This window comes from Babylonia areolata, chromosome 22 (assembly GCF_041734735.1).
Source record: "Babylonia areolata isolate BAREFJ2019XMU chromosome 22, ASM4173473v1, whole genome shotgun sequence".
NCBI lineage: Eukaryota > Metazoa > Mollusca > Gastropoda > Neogastropoda > Buccinidae > Babylonia > Babylonia areolata.
In genome coordinates, this window is record NC_134897.1 from 17232033 (window position 1) to 17252502 (window position 20470).

At 41.9% G+C, this 20470-nt stretch overlaps 2 protein-coding genes across 8 annotated transcripts in view; both read left to right on the forward strand.

Moving 5' to 3' along the window:
* LOC143297532 (E3 ubiquitin-protein ligase TRIM45-like) overlaps positions 1-6743 on the forward strand; it is a 21324-nt gene extending 14581 nt beyond the window's left edge. For all 3 annotated transcript variants that reach the window (XM_076609942.1, XM_076609944.1, XM_076609943.1), the window contains exon 7: positions 1-6743. This exon is cut by the window's left edge and continues 1111 nt beyond it. The gene's annotated coding sequence lies outside the window, so the exon portion shown is untranslated.
* A 3459-nt stretch (positions 6744-10202) lies between these two features.
* LOC143297018 (E3 ubiquitin-protein ligase TRIM45-like) lies at positions 10203-19615 on the forward strand. Of its 5 annotated transcripts, none has more exons than XM_076609153.1 (6): positions 10203-10236; positions 11994-12131; positions 13767-14416; positions 15153-15587; positions 17416-17446; positions 19260-19615. In XM_076609153.1, exons 3-6 carry the CDS (start codon positions 13769-13771, stop codon positions 19598-19600), a joined length of 1455 nt encoding a protein of 484 aa, XP_076465268.1. In that variant the 5' UTR covers positions 10203-10236; positions 11994-12131; positions 13767-13768; the 3' UTR covers positions 19601-19615. The 5 variants fall into 5 exon arrangements, with proteins under 5 accessions (XP_076465268.1, XP_076465272.1, XP_076465271.1 ...); XM_076609157.1 differs by lacking the exon at positions 19260-19615 and adding an exon at positions 18445-19232; XM_076609154.1 differs by lacking the exon at positions 10203-10236 and adding an exon at positions 10243-10499.
* The last annotated feature ends 855 nt before the right edge of the window (positions 19616-20470 follow it).

A 20470-nucleotide genomic window follows, 5' to 3' on the forward strand; every position in this document is an offset into this window, starting at 1 on the left:
CTTTTTTTTTTTGTTTGGTCTCATTTTAATAAATATGTCAGTGGTGAACCACTTTACCCATGATGGTATTGCAGAACAAAGAAAGCTGCATTACAGTGAAAATGGCAGATTGTTGTGGCATGATGTGACATACCTGTATGCCTTGCTGTTAATGTTATTTGCCTGTGCTTGGAAAGAGCAGACACCATTTTTATTGTACAGGTGGAAAGGTCCATTGTGAGATCATTCTGAAGCTGTTGGTATTCATTGCTAGAAGTCTGTGTGAACCTTAGATTAGTCAGAAGGATATCTTGATTGTAGTTTACATTGCCCTCCCCCTTCCTCCAGTTCATTGCATAATTCTGCCCCCTTCCTCCAGTTCATTGCATAATTCTGCCTCCCTTCCTCCAATTCATTGCATAATTCTGCCCCCCTTCCTCCAGTTCATTGCATAATTCTGCCCCCCTTCCTCCAATTCATTGCATAATTCTGCCCCGCCTTCCTCCAATTCATTGCATAATTCTGCCCCCTCTTCCTCCAATTCATTGCATAATTCTGCCCCCTCTTCCTCCAATTCATTGCATAATTCTGCCCCCTCTTCCTCCAATTCATTGCATAATTCTGCCCCCCTTCCTCCAATTCATTGCATAATTCTTGTCCAATTAATTCATTTCAATGTATAATCACAATCTCCTTTCATTTCATTGTATAATCATACTTCTCTTCCATTCCATTGCATAATCCTCTCCTTCCTCCATTTCACTGCATAATCCTACTCCGCTTCCTCCGTTTGACTGCATAATCCTACTCCCCTTCCTCTTGTTTCATCGCATAATTCAACACCCCTACCTCCATTTCATTGGACAATCCTACTCCCTTCTGTCAGTTTTACTGCAGGATTCTACTCCCCTTCATCATGCTCATTGCATAATCCAACTCCCCTTTCCCAGTTTCATTGCCTCCCTCCCCAACCCAACTCCCTGTTTTGGAATAATGGCATTGAGCAGACCATAATCTGTTTTCTTTTTTTTTTCTCTGTGGAGAACTTTGATCACTGACTTCAGATGAATATACATCCTGACTACTGGCTGGTTATCCTGAACATTGTAAACAGTATAGATAGCGTTGTTTGCTGTTTGTCTGTTTCTTTTCTAGATTTCTTTTTGCCCTCTATTTTCCTGTTTGATGTTTCTTGTATGCATGTAGCTTTGGATTACAGTCTCACAAATCCTGTTCATTTTTTGTTGTTGTTGAGTGGAGTGAGAATGTATGAGTGTGAGAGAAAAAGAATGGAAAAATAATGCATCCCTTGGGGAGCAGCTAAGGTTTTACCACCAGACTGACTGTGTGTCAAGTCTGTCATTTTTATCGGACCACAATTCTGTAGTAATATTTGCATATATGGCCTTTTTTAAATGTATTTTTGTGTGGCTTTTAATTAAAATTTGTAAAGCTTTCTTTTTATCTATTATTATTAGTATTAGTATTATTTTTCAATCTATGACTGATGAATTATGGGGAAGGACTAACTCCCTCACCACAGCCTTGTCTTATTTGTCTTCAGGTGCTAAATGGTTGGGATAGCACGTCATGAACTGTGTCGTTTTGCAGTTTATTTTTTCCAGTTGGAACATAAAGTTGGAACATAATTTTGTGTTAAATGCAGTTGAATTTTTAATTTATTTGAGCAGATCTGATACGGTCCTGGCGGTCAGCTGGACTTAAAGCAACAATGTCAGATGTATTTGGGGGACTCGGAATGAGCGGCGTGGGAAAAATGCCACTGAGACGGTGCAGATGATGGGGCAGCTTTTTTAAATTTTTTATTTATTTTTTATTGGTTAGGATGAAGAAGGAAGATGACGATGATGATGATGATGATGATGATGACTATGCTGGACTTAAAGCTACAAATATCAGATGTCAGAACCAGTTTTCAGTATATATATATATTTTATTTTATGGAATCATGTCTTTTCAATGACATTTTTTTGTATTTTTTTGTCTACTGGCTGATCAGTAGCAGATGTATGTGAACTGCATGTCTTTATTTTCGGAATCAGTTTTGGGCGGTGGTTTTGTGTTGTTAATCTGCCAGCACTTGTGGTTTGACTTTTTGTTTGGAAATCCCTGGAACAGCTGGTGTGTGTGGGTCTGTGTCAGTTGACAGAAATGTGTCATGGGACCAAGGTGGCAGAATGGATAACACAATACAGCGTTCATTGGGGTCTTGGTTCGAATCCCGCTTTCGCCCTTTCTCCCAAGTTTGACTGGAAAAATCTGAACGGAGCGTCTAATCATTTGGATGATATGATAAACTGAGGTCCCTTGTGCAGCATGCACTTGGTGCACTGAAAAGAAACAAACCCCATGGCAACAAAAGTGTTATCCTCTGGTAAAATTCTGTAAATGAAATCCACTCTGATAGGCACACAAATACATGTGCATGCACTTAAGGCCTGACAAGCGTGTTGGGTTATGCTGCTGTCAGGCATCCGTCTGGCAGACGATGTGCAGCGTGTATGGATTTTTCTGAACGCAGTGACGCCTCCTTGAGAAACCGAAACTGAGGTGATGGGGGTGGTGGGGAGCCCTGCAGAGATGGAGAAATGGGGGCACCCCCCAAGCTTTTTTGGTTTTTTTTTTTTTTATTTTTTTTGTTCCCCTGTTTTCAGAATGCTGAAGTGTGTCTGTTGAGTTGCATAGATTATTGCTGATGTGTAAGAGATGGCTGCAGTGCTGAAGCGTGTCTATTGAGTTGCATGGATTGTTGCTGATGTGCAAGTTATGGCTGCAGTGCTGGAGTGTGTTTGTTGAGTTGCATGGATTGTTGATGATGTGCAAGTGATGGCTGCAGTGCTGAAGTGCGTGCATTGTACCTGATGTGTAAGTGATGACTACAGTGCTGAAGTGTGTGTATTGTACCTGATGTGTAAGAGATAGCTACAGTGCTGAAGTGTGTGCATTGTACCTGATGTGTAAGAGATGGCTACAGTGCTGAAGTGCGTGCATTGTACCTGATGTGTAAGCGATGGCTACAGTGCTGAAGTGTGTGCATTGTACCTGATGTGTAAGAGATGGCTGCAGTGCTGAAGTGTGTGGATTGTACCAGATGTGTAAGAGATGGCTACAGTGCTGAAGTGTGTTCATTGTACCTGATGTGCAAGAGATGGCTACAGTGCTGAAGTGTGTGCATTGTACCTGATGTGTAAGAGATAGTTGCAGTGCTGAAGTGTGTGCATTGTACCTGATGTGTAAGAGATGGCTGCAGTGCTGAAGTGTGTTCATTGTACCTGATGTGTAAGAGATGGCTACAGTGCTGAAGTGTGTGCATTGTACCTGATGTGTAAGAGATGGCTGCAGTGCTGAAGTGCGTGCATTGTACCTGATGTGTAAGAGATGGCTACAGTGCTGAAGTGTGTGCATTGTACCTGATGTGTAAGAGATGGTTGCAGTGCTGAAGTGTGTTCATTGTACCTGATGTTTAAGAGATAGCTGCAGTGCTGAAGTGTGTGCATTGTACCTGATGTGTAAGAGATGGCTGCAGTGCTGAAGTGTGTTCATTGTACCTGATGTGTAAGAGATGGCTACAGTGCTGAAGTGTGTGCATTGTACCTGATGTGTAAGAGATGGCTGCAGTGCTGAAGTGCGTGCATTGTACCTGATGTGTAAGAGATGGCTACAGTGCTGAAGTGTGTGCATTGTACCTGATGTGTAAGAGATGGCTACTGTGCTGAAGGTGTGTGCAGTGTACCTGATGTGTAAGAGATGGCTACAGTGCTGAAGTGTGTTCATTGTACCTGATGTGTAAGAGATGACGACCTCACTGTGGCTGCTTGCTGTGTACTTGTGTGAGATCACTGCTGTGTGTCAGGCAGCCAGTGCCAGCAACACACCTGATGACTTCTTCAGTTTCTGTTTCTCAAAGAGGCATTATTGCACTTGGAAAGACCCATATACGCTAGTGTAGCATAACCCAGCACGCTTAATCAGACCTTGAGTGCATGCATATATATTTGTATACCTGTCGTCTGCAGTTTTTGCCAGAGAACAACATTTGTGTTGCTGTGGATTGTTCAGTATGCCACATACATGCTGTACATGGGACCTTGCTCTGTCGCCTCATCAGAATGATGAGATGCTCAGTTTAATTTTCCTGAATGACTAGATGCTCAGTTTGATTTCCTTAATGACTAGATGCTCAGTTTGATTTTCCTGAATGACTAGACGCTCAGTTTGATTTTCCTTAATGACTAGATGCTCAGTTTGATTTTCCTGAATGACTAGATGCTCAGTTTGATTTTCTATCAAAACTTGTGAGAAAGGACAAGACAATGATTCCAACCCAGACCCTCATGGATACTGTATTGGCAGATAAGTGTCTTAACCATTCTACCACCTTCCTCCCTGCTTGTTCAAAGAGTGAAACATGCGTTGCAAGCTGGTGCCCTTACATGGTGTGTATGTCTGTGGAGGAACTAATGAGGTGACAAAGCTCTCACTGGGGATGTACATTCTTTTGTGGTGTTGGGCTGCCACTCCCATGTTCACTTGTACAATATGTGGGTTTTAGTGATGATAATAATGGATACATGATGAGAGCTTTCTTCCCTAGGAAACCATACTTTTGCATGCATGAGTGTTTTTACCCTGTTGTTTAGGCAGCCATGTTCCATATTCAGGGGTCTGCATGCTTACAAATCTACTAAAACCCGACGTGTATTACAGGATCTTTCATGTGTGCATTTGATGTTCTGCATGTGTGTACACATGAAGGGAATTTAAGGCACCAGCAGGACTGCAGAAATCTATGTTGATCTGTGAGCTGAGATTGGCAAAAAGACCTGGTCTTCACCCTTAACCCACCAGGCACTGATACCAGGATTCAAACCCAGAACCTACAGATACAAGTCCAACGCGCTAACCTCTAACCGCTTGGCTGTTGTGACTGTTAGGAACATTACTTTTCCCCCAATGTGTATATAACTTGCCTTGAGTGGATGTAATCTTCCTTTGATGTGAAAAATCTTTCGGTGTGTATAATTTACTTTGAATGGATATAATCTTGCTTTGATGTAAAGAAATCTGTCAGTGTATAGAATGTTTGAATGGATATAATTTTCTTTGGTGTCATATACTGTACCATGTCAAACTGATGCATACTAGGCCTATTGGTTTGCTCTGCTTGGCCAAATTTGTGGAAAATGCATTTCAGTGCATATAATGTGCCTTCAATGGATATAATCTTCTTTCCATATGAAAAATATTCCAATATAATAATTTGCCTTGAATGGACATAATCTTGCTTTGAGTTGCAAAATGTCTTTCAGTGTATATAATTTGCCTTGAATAGATATAAGCTTCCTTTGAAAGTATAATTATCAGTGTATAGAATCTCTGTTGAGATTTTCTAAGTGTAACTAGAACCTTCATTCAATGCTTGATTTTTAATCATTTTTATCTCTTGGTGTCAGCTGTGCGCTTTCCCATTTTCTGACTGTGCTGGTCTGTCATTTCAGTGATACTGTTCAGCATCATCAGCATCAGCAACAACCACACCAACAGATCCTCTTGAAAGCAAAAACACAGGGAGGGATGTACAGCTCAGGTTTGCTTCTGCTTACTGCAGGTGTCAGAATAGCAAACACACACACACACACACACACACACACACACACATGCAAGGCATGCATGGATGTACACACGCATGTGTATGTGTGTGAATCTATGTACATTTATGTATGTGTAATTGAAAAAAAATACAGCACCTATTTTCACTTCAGTCTCTCAGATTTGTTTGTCAAGAAAGAAAAGAAAGAAAACAAAAACGACAAAACAAACAAAAAAACAACCACCTCTCATTCAGTTCAAAAGTTTAATTAAGTAAACAGTCATATTCCTTTATTCAACTGTTTCAACTTCACCTGGCATCATGTATACAGATGAGTACCTCTTTGTGTATGGTGTTTTGGGGAGGGGGAAGGGTGTGACTGCTTTTAAATTTTGTACTTTAGTATGTTGATTTTTATTGTCTTGTGATATGTGTGACCGGTGTTAAAGAGTTGGGAGTGAAGTTTCAGTACTGCTGATATTGTTTTGGTGTATTGTGATATTGGGAGTATTTTCATGCATAATGAGTGTGTATAGTCTGTGATGATTGTGTGTGTGTGTGCGTGTGCGTGCGCGCGCACGCATAAATCTGTGCTTGAGTGTTTGGTTGTGCATGTAAGTTTTTCATTTAAGTGTTTAAATGCATGTTTTAAACATCGGTTTCTACACTGTACAGTGCAGTTGTGCATGTTTTATGTGGAAAGGTGCTTTGTAAATTAAATCATCATTATCATTATTGCTATTGTTATCATTATATTCACTAAAGAAATAACTGTTAATGATAGATAAGATTTTTTGGAGACTTTGAAAATGTTTTTGTTCCAGTCATTCACATCACCAGACAACAGCAACCTATGTGTACATTTACAATAATTTGATATTTCTTATAGTTTCCTGTTAATCATGTCATATGCAATTTTAGATAATGTTGAGGCCATAGTTCAATCATTTTGCCAAGTTGTTGATATGATCCACCCCTCTCCTCCCCCTCCCACCTGGTGCATACCTTTACCCACCTCTCCACCCTCCACCTCTCTCTCTCTGCTGCTTGTTTAAAGCTTCTATTCCCAATTCTTTGAGTGCTGATTATTTCACTGATGTGAATTGTGCCATACTGTCAATATTTCTTTTGCATTAAAAATCATGTAGCTGTGTGTGTGTGTGTGTGTGTGTGTGTGTGGTTTTAGCTGCATCGTTGTTTTGCGTTAAATTTTCCTACCACATTCCCAGCAATATATGTTACAGCAGTGTCGAGGAAGCTGTCAAGATTGTGAATTTCTCCCTCAGAGCTGAGAACACTTCTTCATTCATGGTGTTTATCACCCAGCCAATCACAAGGGCCAACAGGGGTGAAAACATGTCCAGAATAAGTCCACAAGAAAGTGAACATCACAAGAACCGAACCACTCAGCTGGAGACAACACCTGATGGCAGGTGACATGTCTTTTTCAGGTACCCCGGGTGGACAGTCAGTTCCGCTGCCATGGCCTCTGAGGACACTCCTCCAAGACAGGCAGTCTGAGTACAGTCTGTTGAAACAAACCATGCTGTGTGGCAGTGGTTAGCATTAAAGGGTTTACTATCTCTTATAACCCCTACCCACCATGTGACCCCACCCTGAAGCACCTCTGAACCCACATCACCCAATCTTTCAGCATATCTAGTCAATGTCATAAAAAAAACAACCACCCAAAATGTTCTTGTCCTATATTTGCTTTTTCCCCACTACTATTCAGTTGTTAAACGTAAAGGGTCCTTTCTTCAAAAGCTAATCACTTCCAACAAAACAATTAGATCTCATTATGTATCAGGAAATACAAAAGCCACATCCTCCAGTTCTGTTTACTCCAGTCTGTCAAATCTTCTTGACACTGAACAAAAATGACTCTTCCTTCTGACAACACTTCATCAGTACTCCGTAATATCTTATCCTTTTTGACAAGGCCCAAAACATTGGCACCAAATTAGATCAAACACCTCTCCTGCCTACTCCTCCTGATCCTCAGTTTGATGGCACACCTCTTCTTTCCTTCATTGTCTTGACTGAAGCAGAAATCCTTGACAACCGAAAGAAATGACAATAAAATCTACAGGCTTCTGTCTTTTCTCAGTGTGTCCCACAGCTTCTCCCTACAGTCACTAACAATTGTCATCTCATCTCTTCTCACTGGAACAATGCTGCTGAAGTTATCATTCACCACAATGTCGGTCATTATTTTTACACTTATGACACTCAACTTCAGAAAAGTCATAGCCCCTTCACTCCCCAAAATTTGTCATTACTCTTGCAAGAAACACCCTAATCCATAATTCCAGGAAAATCAGAACTTGATGATCAAGAAAAAATTACAACTGAATCCTGACAAAACTGAATCAGTGCTCACAGAGACCAGACAAGAACTTACTCGTGTCACAAATGACTGAACCAAACCTGACGATGCATCCATCCCTCTTTCCAGCTGAGTCAAGAACGAAGATGTTGGTGCTGTTTTGACAACACACTGCCCAAGCAGTCACACCTGTGCACCCTGCTACTGTCAAAGGTAACAGCGCATCAGATCTGTTGGGAATTACCTGTCCACTGATGCAACCTGATCTTTTCTTTCACTCTCCCTCGCTTTGACCATTGTGACTCTCTTTGGAACAATTGATGAAGCCCACTATTTCTTCTTCTTTTTTTATTATTTTTTTTTAAAGCTCCCCCACCATCTGTGCCGTTTCAGTGGCATTACTCCCATGCTGCTCATTTCGAGTCCCCCAAACACAGCCACACCCTGGTTCGTCTGTAGCAGTCCCAGTGCTGGCAGTCCACAAGGAACCATCGATGTTAGGTCGCCAGGAGGCCACACACCAGAGGAGATCCTGCACTGCTGCTGAGTCACTTCGGTGGTGTTCTGTAGTGCCTGTTCTGATTTAGCATACTTAGGACACCACCTACTAAGCCGCGCCCCGTACTGACGACAATAATGGCTTTGTCGTGGAGTCAGACTGAGTGAGCGTCCCTCCTAGAGTGGAGACCACCACGACGTCCCTCTAAAGGCAGTCCACCATGAATCCGTCAACAATGAAGACCTTGACGAGACTTGCTCCAAGCGCGGAAGTGGAGGCTTATCGAAACTGAGGTCACCATGAGAGCAGGGTATAAAAGGCCACATAATTTGGGGCTTTTTTTTTCAAGGCTGTACTCTACGCTTCCTGTCATAATGGTATCCCAGCGTCAGCCAGACCCGAGAGATACAGACACTTGCAGTGTTGGTCAGGAAATTACAGCAACAGATCCAAAAACAGACTCACACACACACAGACACAAACACACACACGCACACACACACACACACACACACACACACACACACACAAGCAAACACACACACACACACACACACACACACACACACACACACACAGAGGCACCGTGGCAACAGATGTGCAGCCAACATCAGATGCAGTCTCACAGAAATGAAAGCACAAGCAAACGTACAGAGGCCCAACACTTCACATAAAAGCACACAAGTCCAAACACATAAACTGCTGGACGCACACATACACATACACACAGATACAGACACATACACACAGACATGTTTCAAGTTTCAAGTTTTAATTATCATTTCACTCCACTGATTGGAGTATGGAGGATTACTGCAAAAGTTCTTTTCATACCCAGAATACATTCCCAAATACACAACAATGTCACAGAAAAGTTGATAAAACACAAATATCTTTTAACTCCAAAAGTGTGGCTAGGCAACATTTGCAAATCTAATCATCTTACTTACAGCTAAAATGACTTTTTTGTGCCTCCTTTGAGCATATCACAAAAATTAAAAACCGATTTTGGAGACAAATATTTTTTAGGAACACACCTATATTCTGCAGCTCCTAAAATACCCCCAACATACCATACACAACCCCTCCCCCTACACACACACACATGCACACACATTCCTACATATCGCACCTCACACACACATACACACACACACACACACACACACACACACAGAGGCACACACACACTCATACATACATATGCACGCGCGACACACATGAGCTCTCATCAATGCGCGCATGCACATACACAAGCACACACACACACACACACACACACACACACACACAGAGTTACCAATTTGCTGCAAGAAGGATGGGAAAACAGCTTTACTGAGAAAGGAAGTTCCATATTTTCTTAACAATACCTTCATCATACATGATTACGCATCTTTTGGTTCTGTCGACGAGCTCTGATAATTAAACTAAATTAAGAAGAAAAAATAAAAACAACGAAAAAACAAAATAACAGCTATTACATGTGACTGTATCATCGAGATTACTGCATGGACACTTTTCTGATGTTTGTTTGAACATTCACCAAAAGCTATGGAACCTTTAACCTTAATGAGATCTTTGACACAATAATACAAAACTCAGTCGTGTGGAGAGAGAGAGAGAGAGAGAGAGAGAGAGAGAGCGAGAGAGAGGGACGCCGAGCTGTGATTTTTTTTTTTCTTTTTTTGATTCAAAAATTTTTTTTACGATTCCCCAGTTCGGGTGTTCTCGGAGCTGCTCGTTTAATAATCATGTTCAGCCCACGGTAGGTAATTCTTCCTTTTTCTCTGAGCCACCATCGAGGAAAGGAAGTTTGAGGTTAGTTTTCTGTGACTGTGTCTAGTACTATCGATAACAGTGGAACTAGTAACTTGTTTCTCGTAATGTTTTCAGCGTTGTTTTATATGGATACAACACCTCAAAATAAGCTGAAACAGATATATATGCTAGTCACTTGGCATTCTGTGATCGATAATGAGAACTCGTTTCCGGGATTGGGAAAGGTTTTTACTTTCGGTTCATAATTTCTGGAATCTGGAACGATACGTTGCAGGAACCTTTGCAGATTATCGTCGCAACGGGTAATGGGAGTGCATGGCTTGATTAGTCTATGAATTTATTTATTTTTGTATGAAGCGCAAATTATCCTCATCTGCAGATAAGTTCACTTAACTATAATTTGATTTAACTATTTTGAAGAAAATGTTATATTCTGCTCCAATTGACACAGTTTTTCTCGAGTTGTTGGCCAGGATGTCCTGGTTCAGTACTGTATCTCCCTAGCAGGGTGGGCTGGGGGTGGGAGGTCTACTGCTCCAATGGACACCCTGTCCAGTTTTGTTTGTTGTTTTTTTCACTCGGAAAAACAGTTTGTCAAATGGAAATGTTAGAAACAAAGAGGACAAGATCTTTTTACCATCCTGATCATATTTTAGGTTTATCGTCATCAGCCTCCTTCAGTCTCGAGAGACGATGGCTGCACCAGAAATGTAGTCACTTTAGTAAAGCTAGAGTGACCTCTCCAGGTGCAGGCCTGGGCAGATTGATATGGAAGACAAGCAGTTTAGGTTTATATACATTGTGAAATTGTCTGCACTATGATACAGTTCACGATGTTTGTTTTAATTATATTCTGTAGTCGTTAAATATGGTAATTGGTATTGCTGATGTTTTGTGATGTTGGGAAGGAGTGCCTCTCTGATTAGTACAGACTGAGTAAGTGTGTGAGTAGAGGCTCTTATGCCAGTGTGGTAAGATGGCTGCAACCCCCCACCCCCACCCCCACCAAAAAAAAAAAAAAAAAAAAAAAAAGAAGAAGAAGAAAAAGCCGACATCAGTTTATGGCAAGGTATGTCATCCCAGCTACACATGAAAATTGTCATTGAAATTGTTTTTCTGTGGACACAGAATTCTCTCCCTTATTTATGTGTCACCAAAGATCCCAAATTCTTCGATTCAAGATTCCTGAGCCATTTCTTTCCATCCAGTTTCATAGGTATCCTTTTCCTCCTAATTTGATAGGTATCCTATCCCCCCCTCATCCCCCCAACACCCTCCCCCTCCCTGTGAACAAGTATATTTATTCCCAACTAAAAGGAGAATAGGACCACATTTAGCATGACCATTATATATATAATCTAGCACTATTTTGTTGGTTGCAGTTATTTTGCTGATGATACCCAGCTGCAGAAGTCTGCAGAACCTAGCCAAATAGTTTTGATTTTGTCAATGCAAGATTGCATTCTTGAAGATAAATCCTGTATGACATTCAACAAACTCAAGCTAGTTGATGGCAAAACTGAACCTCTGATTATTTCCTCTAAGAATGTCCACACAGAACTGTGGCTTTCCCTGACTTGCTTGGCTGGTGATGTTACAGTTCAGTTTTCTATGTCAGCAAGGAACCACAAAGTCACTCTTACCCAAGCTTTAGTATGCACGCTCAAGCGGTCAGTCTGATACGAACAGTCATTTGTGAAGTTTGACAGATTAACTTTGTCAGTAACTTTGGGTTGAACTCTTTGTTTCTGCTTTTGTGCCTTCATGAATCAACTTCTGTGATTCTGTTCTCACAGATTGTCATCATGATCTTCTCTTCCGCATCAAATTAAAAAAAAAAAAACCTTCAAAACTGTGCTGCTCAACTGACTCTCAGAGTCCCACATACTCTGGCTACTGCCATACTCCATACTTTGCACTGGTTCCCCATTAAGGTGAGAACTGAATACAAAGTTGCATTTCTGTGCATTTCTGATTTCCACTCAGTTGCACCTTCCTATCTTTCTGACCTCATTTGTGCTTACACTCTCTTAAGAACTCTCAACTCTACCTCTGACTGTTACCTTCTAAAAATTCCTTGAGTGAGAGAGGAAGAGAAAGTGGTCAGGAGTGGTTCATGTAGTCTGTAACTTTTTCTTTCATGTGAAGCACCTTGAGCTCTTAGAGAGGGTGCACAAATGTACATTAATATTATTATTGTTATTATTATTAATTATCATTACTATCATTATTGTTGTTGTTGTTCTTATTATTATCATTATTATTACTATTATCATTCTGCTGTAGTGGACTCACAAACCATCATAATTAAGTGCAGTGAATGTGAAGTAGTTCAGGTGTACTCTGAACTGGCCAGTTAGAGTACACTTACACTGTGAAGAATAATTGGGTTGTCAGGTTGATGTGTAAAAAAAAACCCAAAACATTATTATTTATCATTTATGCTACCCAGTTAGTTACCAATGTAATTGTTACAAAACAGTCGAGGGGGGTAGAAATTTGAAATTGATCATAAGCCAGTTTGTTAACAGGATGTAAGATTCTTTCATATTGTTTTAAGGTCATTGATTGTGGCACCTTGTACTTGTAGCTGTTCTGATGGTTCATTTTTGCTGAACATTCAATATATATCAGTTCTGCTACCAGCATTGTTTATGGTCAGATTTGTGTTTTAATAGTAGTTGATCATTATTGTTGCTAAATATTTTCCTTGTGACCAGCCGCCATGGCAAAGTGGTTAGGATTGTGGACTGACGGCTGGGAGAATGCTGGTTGGAATCCCAGCGTAGGTGGGTTTTTTTCAGCCCATGGCTGGCTCCTACCCAGCGTTTAATGTGCTATGGGCTTAAATGGGAAGACTGGGACCACACTGTCGATTATCATTCACTTCACAGATGCGTCTGTGGGTGTGTTGCTCTAATTTCCTGACCAACAGTGCAAGTGTCTTTATCTCTCAGACCTGGTTGATGATGGGACATCATTATGACCGGTAGCATAGAGTACAGCCTTGTTACGTAGATGATGGGGTAGCAAAAAAAAGAAAAAAAAAGAAAAGAAAAGTTTCCTTGTGACCTTTTACACACACGGTCACACAAACACCTGCACACATGTAGCCATGTTGTCATGGTGGCAACAGCCAGAAAGTGCAAATGTCTAAATCTGTTTCAGCAGTGAATATTCACAGACCTAGTTGTGAATCATATCGTCTGGGGTGGTTAATGTGTATATTATACCAGAAAATAGAAAATAGATCTGTTGTTGTTGTTTTACTGGTTGCTTACTTCTGACACAATCAACTATATTGTTAAGAAACAAATGAATGGTTTTGTTATTATTGCTGAAAGAAGTTGATTCTAGATTGAGGGTCATCCTTGACTCATATACTTTGTATTTTCTGAGACAGACACCTGCAAGGTCTGTAGCATGAAAGTGCATAGATGTGAACAGAACTGGTGAATGTGCTGAATCAAGGTCTTGAATTTAGAACATTTCTTTTACAAACACAGTTCCTGAATACCTACATTTTCAGAACAGTCTGTACACAGTCTTTAACCAACTGAATGTTTCAGACATGGCTGCTGCAGCTACAAGTGATGTGGAGTGCCCTGTTTGCCATGAAAATTTACAGCAACCCATAATCCTTCCTTGCACGCACCTCGTCTGCCGCAAGTGTGTGGTGTCTTGGCTGGAAGAGGCCGGTGACCAAGGTGGCTGCCCTTTATGTCGGGTGCCTATTCTTCCAGCCTCCGACAAAGGTCATGGTGACCTTGCCTCCCAAGTGGATGCACTGCCGACGGACTTTGCTACGGCTGTTGTAGTTGAGAGTGAGAAAGCGCTGAGTGGCAGCCATGTCTGTAGCTGTGAAGCTGCTGAGGCCACCTTGTACTGCCTTCAGTGCAGCATTAAACTTTGCACCCTGTGTGCTAAAACCCATTCTAAGGCTCCTGTAAGTCGGGATCACGTCACAGAGAAGCTGAGTGATCTGACCGCTGAGCAGCTGGCCTCACACCCCCTGACACCCTGTGTGAACCACAGCAGTAAGCAGGCAGAGCTGTACTGTACAAGTCATGAGGAACTAGTCTGTTTAATGTGTGCTTTCTCGGCTCACCGCCAGTGTCCTGACGTGGGAGGAATTGGAGACGTGGCCACAGTGAAGAGGGAGGAGCTGAAGAAACACATGCAGAAACTGGAGGAGAAGGAGGCTGCTGTTGTGGCAAAGGTTCAGTAGACCCCCACACCCACCCCCACCCCACAACTATTGAAGAAAAAAAAATTGAGAGAGAACATGATTGAAAGAGAGAGAAAGAGAGAGGGAGTGATTTTGTTGGAATGAATAGATTTTTTTTTATACTTGAAATGAACACCTCTGGACTGAAACATTTATCTTCCTCAAATATGAAAGAAAGAAAAGATCAAATTGAAGAAATAAGCAGGATGGGACTAGACTGAAATGTTTAACCCCCACAAGATGAAAGATAGAGAAAAGATCAAATTGTAGAAGAAAATAGGGTGGGAAAACATTTTGAAATAGGGAGTGTCTGACTCAGCAGAACAGTGGCTCAATTATTGAGGTTTCAAGAAAAGTTGTTTTGGTTCAATAACAAAATGCAGTGCTTGATTAACAAATGTTTATTATTTTTGCACTATGCTTTAACCACAAACATCAGACATACATTTGGGCAAGTCATCTGGTCATCTTCAGTGTGTTAGTCTACACTAAAAACATACCTGCTCACATATATGCTCAGACACCCCTCACCTCCTTCACACCACCCTCAATACATAGACATGCACACAATGTGGCAGAAGGATCAGATGAAGAGAAAGAAACAATTGTTAACACAGTGTAAAGCAGTAAAACTGTGCTCAGCTGATGTAATAAACCATGGTATGTTTTGTGTTCTGTGCAAACCGCATTGTCAATAACGTATTTAAACTTTTTCTTGTCCCATCAGATCAACCAGATTGACACCCAAGTGACAGATGACAAGGGCCAGTTCAAGGCCATGAGAGATGAGGTCAAGGTCACATTTGATGACCTGCAGATGTCAGTGGAGACCCGGCGTCAAAAGCTAAATGCTGACATTCAAGAGAGAGAAGACGCTGTCCTGGCGGAAAGAAAATCCTGCAAACTGGATTTGGAGGACCAGAAAGCTGCCTTGTCTGCTCATAAAACTACTGCTGAACGGCTGGTCTCTTCTGCAGCAGATGGTTCTCTGCTGGGCATGATGGGAAAGCTGATGTCACGCCTGACTGGTCTGGAGTCGCAGAAACTTCCTGACGACGCCAAGACAACAACAGGGAATCTGGTCCTGATGTCAGATGTTGCTGAAAAAGTCAAGAAAGCTGTGGCTCACATCGGGATGCTGACGGGTTCTGCCCAGAAGAAGGTATTGATTTCTTTGTATTTGGAAATGCATTGTGATCTTGTCAGAGTGATGTGTGAACTGTGCGGCAGATTCATGTCATTGCTCAGCTGTTACAGAGATCAGTTAAAAACAGCATCTTAATGGGTGTTGATAATGACTATTTTCTGAAAACTAGGCTTTGAAAGGGTGTGGGGTAGAGATGCCTGACCTGTGCGTAGACCCAACACACACAGCATTCATGAATACAGAGATGCAGATATTCACATTTCTCTAAACTGAAATAAAGAACAAGGTCAGATAGGGACAGAGACACTGCATTTGTGTGTGTGTGTGTGTGTGTGTGTGTGTGTGTGTGTGTGTGTGTGTGTGTGTATTTCCTGTACAGTACTGGTAAAATAGGCATTCCAGTGAACTGTCTTCTATTCTACATCATTTATATTCTGTTTTGTATTGACAGAAAACCTGTTTTGTTGTTGTTGCGGTTGTTGTTGTTGTTTTACACCAAACCTGCTTTGTTGTTGTTGTGGTGGTTGTTGTTGTTTTACACCAAACCTGCTTTGTTGTTGTTGTGGTTGTTGTTGTTGTTTTACACCAAACCTGCTTTGTTGTTGTTGTGGTTGTTGTTGTTTTACACCAAACCTGCTTTGTTGTTGTTGTGGTTGTTGTTGTTTTACACCAAACCTGCTTTGTTGTTGTTGTGGTTGTTGTTGTTTTACACCAAACCTGCTTTGTTGTTGTTGTGGTTGTTGTTGTTGTTTTACACCAAACCTGCTTTGTTGTTGTTGTGGTTGCTGTTGTTTTTTTACATCTTTCCAGCTGAATTTGATTTCATAAAAAAATAACCAAAAACAACCCTGAAACAAACAGGACAGTTACTTGGTATTTTTAGACCTGTTTAACACAAATTTGAAAATATGTTTGTCTAAATTGTGGTGTTTTTTTCCACAGCTGAGTTTATTGTCAGTTTTTTGTGCACTTACGTTTATTACTTTCTGATCAGATGACAATATGGACTGAGCGTCTTGAGAAGAGGGAAAACTGAAGCGCTAGACATTTTGTATTTTTGATGGCTGGCAAGATAACCCAGGGACTGTACAGATTGTTTTCTTTCTGAAGCCTTCTGCTGTTTTCATAGTGATGACTGGACAGAGGACAGGAAAAGAAAGGCAGCAGAAGGGTAGAAAGAGATGTCAGCTGGTGAGAGCAGTGAGTTGGGAGCGTGTCTTTGTTCCCCCTGGTCTGTGTTCCCCAGGTCTGTGTTCCCCCAGTTCTAAAGTACCCCCAGGTCTGTTTCACCAGGGCTGTGTTCCCCCAGGTCTGATTTCCCCCAGGTCTGTGTTCCCCCACGTCTAAAGTTTTCCCAGGGATAATATGTTCCCCAGGTCTAAAGTTTCACCCAGATCTGAGTTCCCACCAGGTCTATATTCAGCCATGTCTGTGTTCCCCCAGTTCTAAAGCACTCCGCCCCCTAGACCTCGGGGAATATAGACCTTGGGAACAAAGACTGAAAGGAACAAAACCCAGAAGCTGTTAAATTGGAGGAATATAGACCTTGGGGAAACATGGATCGGGGGAACATAGACCTGGGGGAGTATAGACCTGGAGGAATGTAGACCTGGGGGATTTTAGAACTCTGGGAACAAAGACTTAAAGGAACAAAGACTCAGAAAATGTTAATTTGGGGAAATATAGACCTGGGGAAACATGGACCGGTGGGAATATAGACCGAGGGAACTTAGACCTGGCTGAAAGAAAACTGGGTGTATATAGACCCGGGAGAACTTAGACATGGGGGAACATTGGGCCGACCCCAGTGAGTTGGGTTAATGTCCGTGTGGGCTGTGTGCAGGGTAATACAGCTGACAGGTGCCTTTGGTGTGGTGAGTACTGTTACGCTTCTTTCTTCCTTCCTTCCTTTCTTGCTGACCTCACCTACCACCCCCTCCCTCCCCTCCCTCCCCTCCCCCTGTCTGTCTGTTTATGTGGACGTCTGTCTCATCCTCTCTCTTGCCTCCTGGGCTGTCCTCTGTCTTTCTCTGTCTTTCTGTTGGTCTGTCTGCCTTTCTTTCTCAGCTCTGAACTTTGTTGCCTGGAAAACCTTTCATTTGTTTGCCATGAATACTGTGTTGTGTCTGACGACAGTTATCATGACTCTCAGGACTGATGGAGAATTTGTAGAGAGCGCACAAACTGAAGTTATTCCCTTTGTGTCCTTGTGAACACAGACACAGTTCATTGCATTCTGTCCTGAATTCTTAATTCTGATTTTTTTATTTTTTATTATTATTATTATCATTATTTTTTAATACTTTAATAAGGATGTCTACTTGTCTGATCCTGGTGGTAAGATTTGGGGGTAGGTATGTAAGCATAACCTCACTCATTCAGTCTTGGTATTCCTTCCTCTGGCGGTGTTGCAGGTTACACGAATTTGAAATTTTCTTCTTTGTTTTCTTCATTTTCTTTATTTATATCTTTTTTTCTTTCTTAAATAGCATGTGATTTTTTTTTTCTCCCTTTTCTCTCCTTTTTATAGTGTAGATATTTTGAGGAGTAAATTTTGTGCAGAATTTGTGGTGCCTTTCCTTTCTGTTCTATTGATTTCTTTCTATCACAGTCTGTCAGTGCATGCCTTCATTGATGCTGATTCAGTCAGAATACCTGCTGTTATCTCATACACGTACATAAAAGGCTGGGTGCTGCATCACATGATGTATGTGTGTGCTGCAGATACTGGTATTGCTCAGGTAGTCAGCAGTATCTCTGTTCATCAGTGACTTGCTTGCTGTGTCTGGTCTTCGTAGCTTCTCGGTTGTTGTTTTTTGAAAGTAGAGGTGTTGCTTTCTTTTCTGTCTTGTCACCTTGTGCACCGTTCCAGTGGCATTGCCCTCAGATCGCTCATCCCTAGTTCTGCATACACCGCCACACCAGGCTTGCTGTGCTGCAGTCCCAGCACTGGCAGTCTACATGTGGGTCTGCCATGAAGCCACACACCAAAGGAAACCCTGCACTGTTGCTGAGTCACTACAGCTTTGCTCAGTGGCGTCTCTTGTCATTCAGGACACCACATAGTAAGGCCCTGATGACAATCATTGCTTAGTGAGTTAGTCGCAGAGCTGAACAGAGTTAGCGTCTCCCCTGGAGTGGAGACCTCCACCACATGAACAGTCCCCATGAATGTGTCCACACTGAAGACTGACACAAAGTGACCACAGGAAGTGGAGGGAAACGTGGGGGTCAGATGTTCTGTGACTGATGCCCTGTGCTGTAGTGATTGTACACTGTGTCTTTCACTGTTTTCCTCTGATGAGGATGTGGACAAGAGGAAGAAAGTGAGTGATGAAGAAAACCTTTATGTATTCTGTCTGTGCAGTATTTCTCCCTTTTATCTGTAAGAAGTGAAATTGAGGAAATGTCCATGTTTTGAAGAAAGAGATTGACTGTGAGCTACAGGAAGATTGGATTTGATCCAGGATTGGGCTTTAGTCACAGAAAGATTAATTTAATATTATCTGAGTCCCAGGAAGACTGACTGATTTTGAATCACAGGAATATTGATAATGAGTAATTGGAAGCTCGAAGAACATTTTTTTCAGTCACAGAAAAAAATCAGGAAGATGGATTTAGAGTCACAGGAAGGTCACTGTGCAAAGGAAGACCAGGGTGTGCTGCAGTGATGATTCTGTGTTACAGGAAGATCTCTTGAAGGACCAGAGTATGCAGCTGTCATCAAAGTTGGAGATCGTGTCAGGCGGGGGAAGGGCTGGTGCAGTGGATCACAGGTAAGTGCACAGCTTTACAGACTGCCTTGTGTGGTTCACAGTGGACAGTTAAAAACAACCACAACACACACTGAAAAAGATGTCTCACACAGTTCCTGGCACTGTGTGTCCCCAGCTCTTGGTTCCACCTCAGGTCCCTTTCAGCCAGCGTTGATCAGAGTGCCAGTGAAGATCCTGAGAGGAAGGGATGTAACTCCTCTGTGTGGATCTGGATCTGGACGCAGGGTGGAAAGAGGCCAGTGTTGGTCATAGCACTGGTGGACCTGCTCTTTGAACAAGAAGTCTGTGTGGGAACTGATGAAAGAGGAAGAGAGAGAGAGGGAGGGAGAGAAAGAGAGGGGGGAAGGGTGAGAGACTGAGAGGGAGGGATAGAGGGGGGTAGGGAGGGAGAGAGACAGAGAGGAAAAACAATGAAATGCAGACACAGGTTGGCCCAGGTGTTTCTCTCAGGAAGGAACGGTATTCTCTGAAGAGGATACTGGAGTCACTGACACCTGTGTCAGCAGTAGTTGTTTGTTGTTGGGATGGATTCACCATCTTGTTGTTATTGTTGTTGTTATTGTTGTTGTTGTTGTTTACCTGCTGCCCCTCACTGGACCTTGTGTCTGTTGATGCAGTGTGTGTGCTGAGTGTGGACAGAAAGCAGTGGAGATTACATTTTAATTCAAGTGTCTGTAGTATTTATTATGATTATTATTATTATTCTATTTCCTAGTTCAGCAGCATACAGGTCCAGTTGACCTCTGTCTCATCCCTTACTCCCAGCTAGTACCTCACTAACACCAAGGATCTAGAACTATGACAGAGGGAGGTGATAGGAGTTTCTAGGTGTGGACCTGTTTGGCACAATTTTCATGAGGAGTCTAGTTGTCAAAGGGAAACAACTGCTACAAAGACAGTTGAAACATTGCCCTTGGATGTCCGGTCACCTCATGTTCAGAGTTAGACAATGCTTATGGTTGTCGGTGAATGTAATGGGTTGATGTTTTTTACATGGATACAAACATTTGCTATTGAAAGGCCTGTTGGTGAGTAGTTTATGTGTATGACAAAATGTAACTGTATTAATGTTGTTGTTTTTTGCAAAAGAGCACACTTTTGATTGTTTTTGGAACATGGTGG

Bases quoted from the DNA above. Each gene is read 5' to 3' on its own strand.
- LOC143297018 (XM_076609153.1), top strand. From the start codon at position 13,769: ATGGCTGCTGCAGCTACAAGTGATGTGGAGTGCCCTGTTTGCCATGAA. The intron at 14,417-15,152 runs GTTCAGTAGACC...TTGTCCCATCAG, and splicing joins AGGCTGCTGTTGTGGCAAAG to ATCAACCAGATTGACACCCA. The intron at 15,588-17,415 runs GTATTGATTTCT...GGCTGTGTGCAG, and splicing joins CGGGTTCTGCCCAGAAGAAG to GGTAATACAGCTGACAGGTG.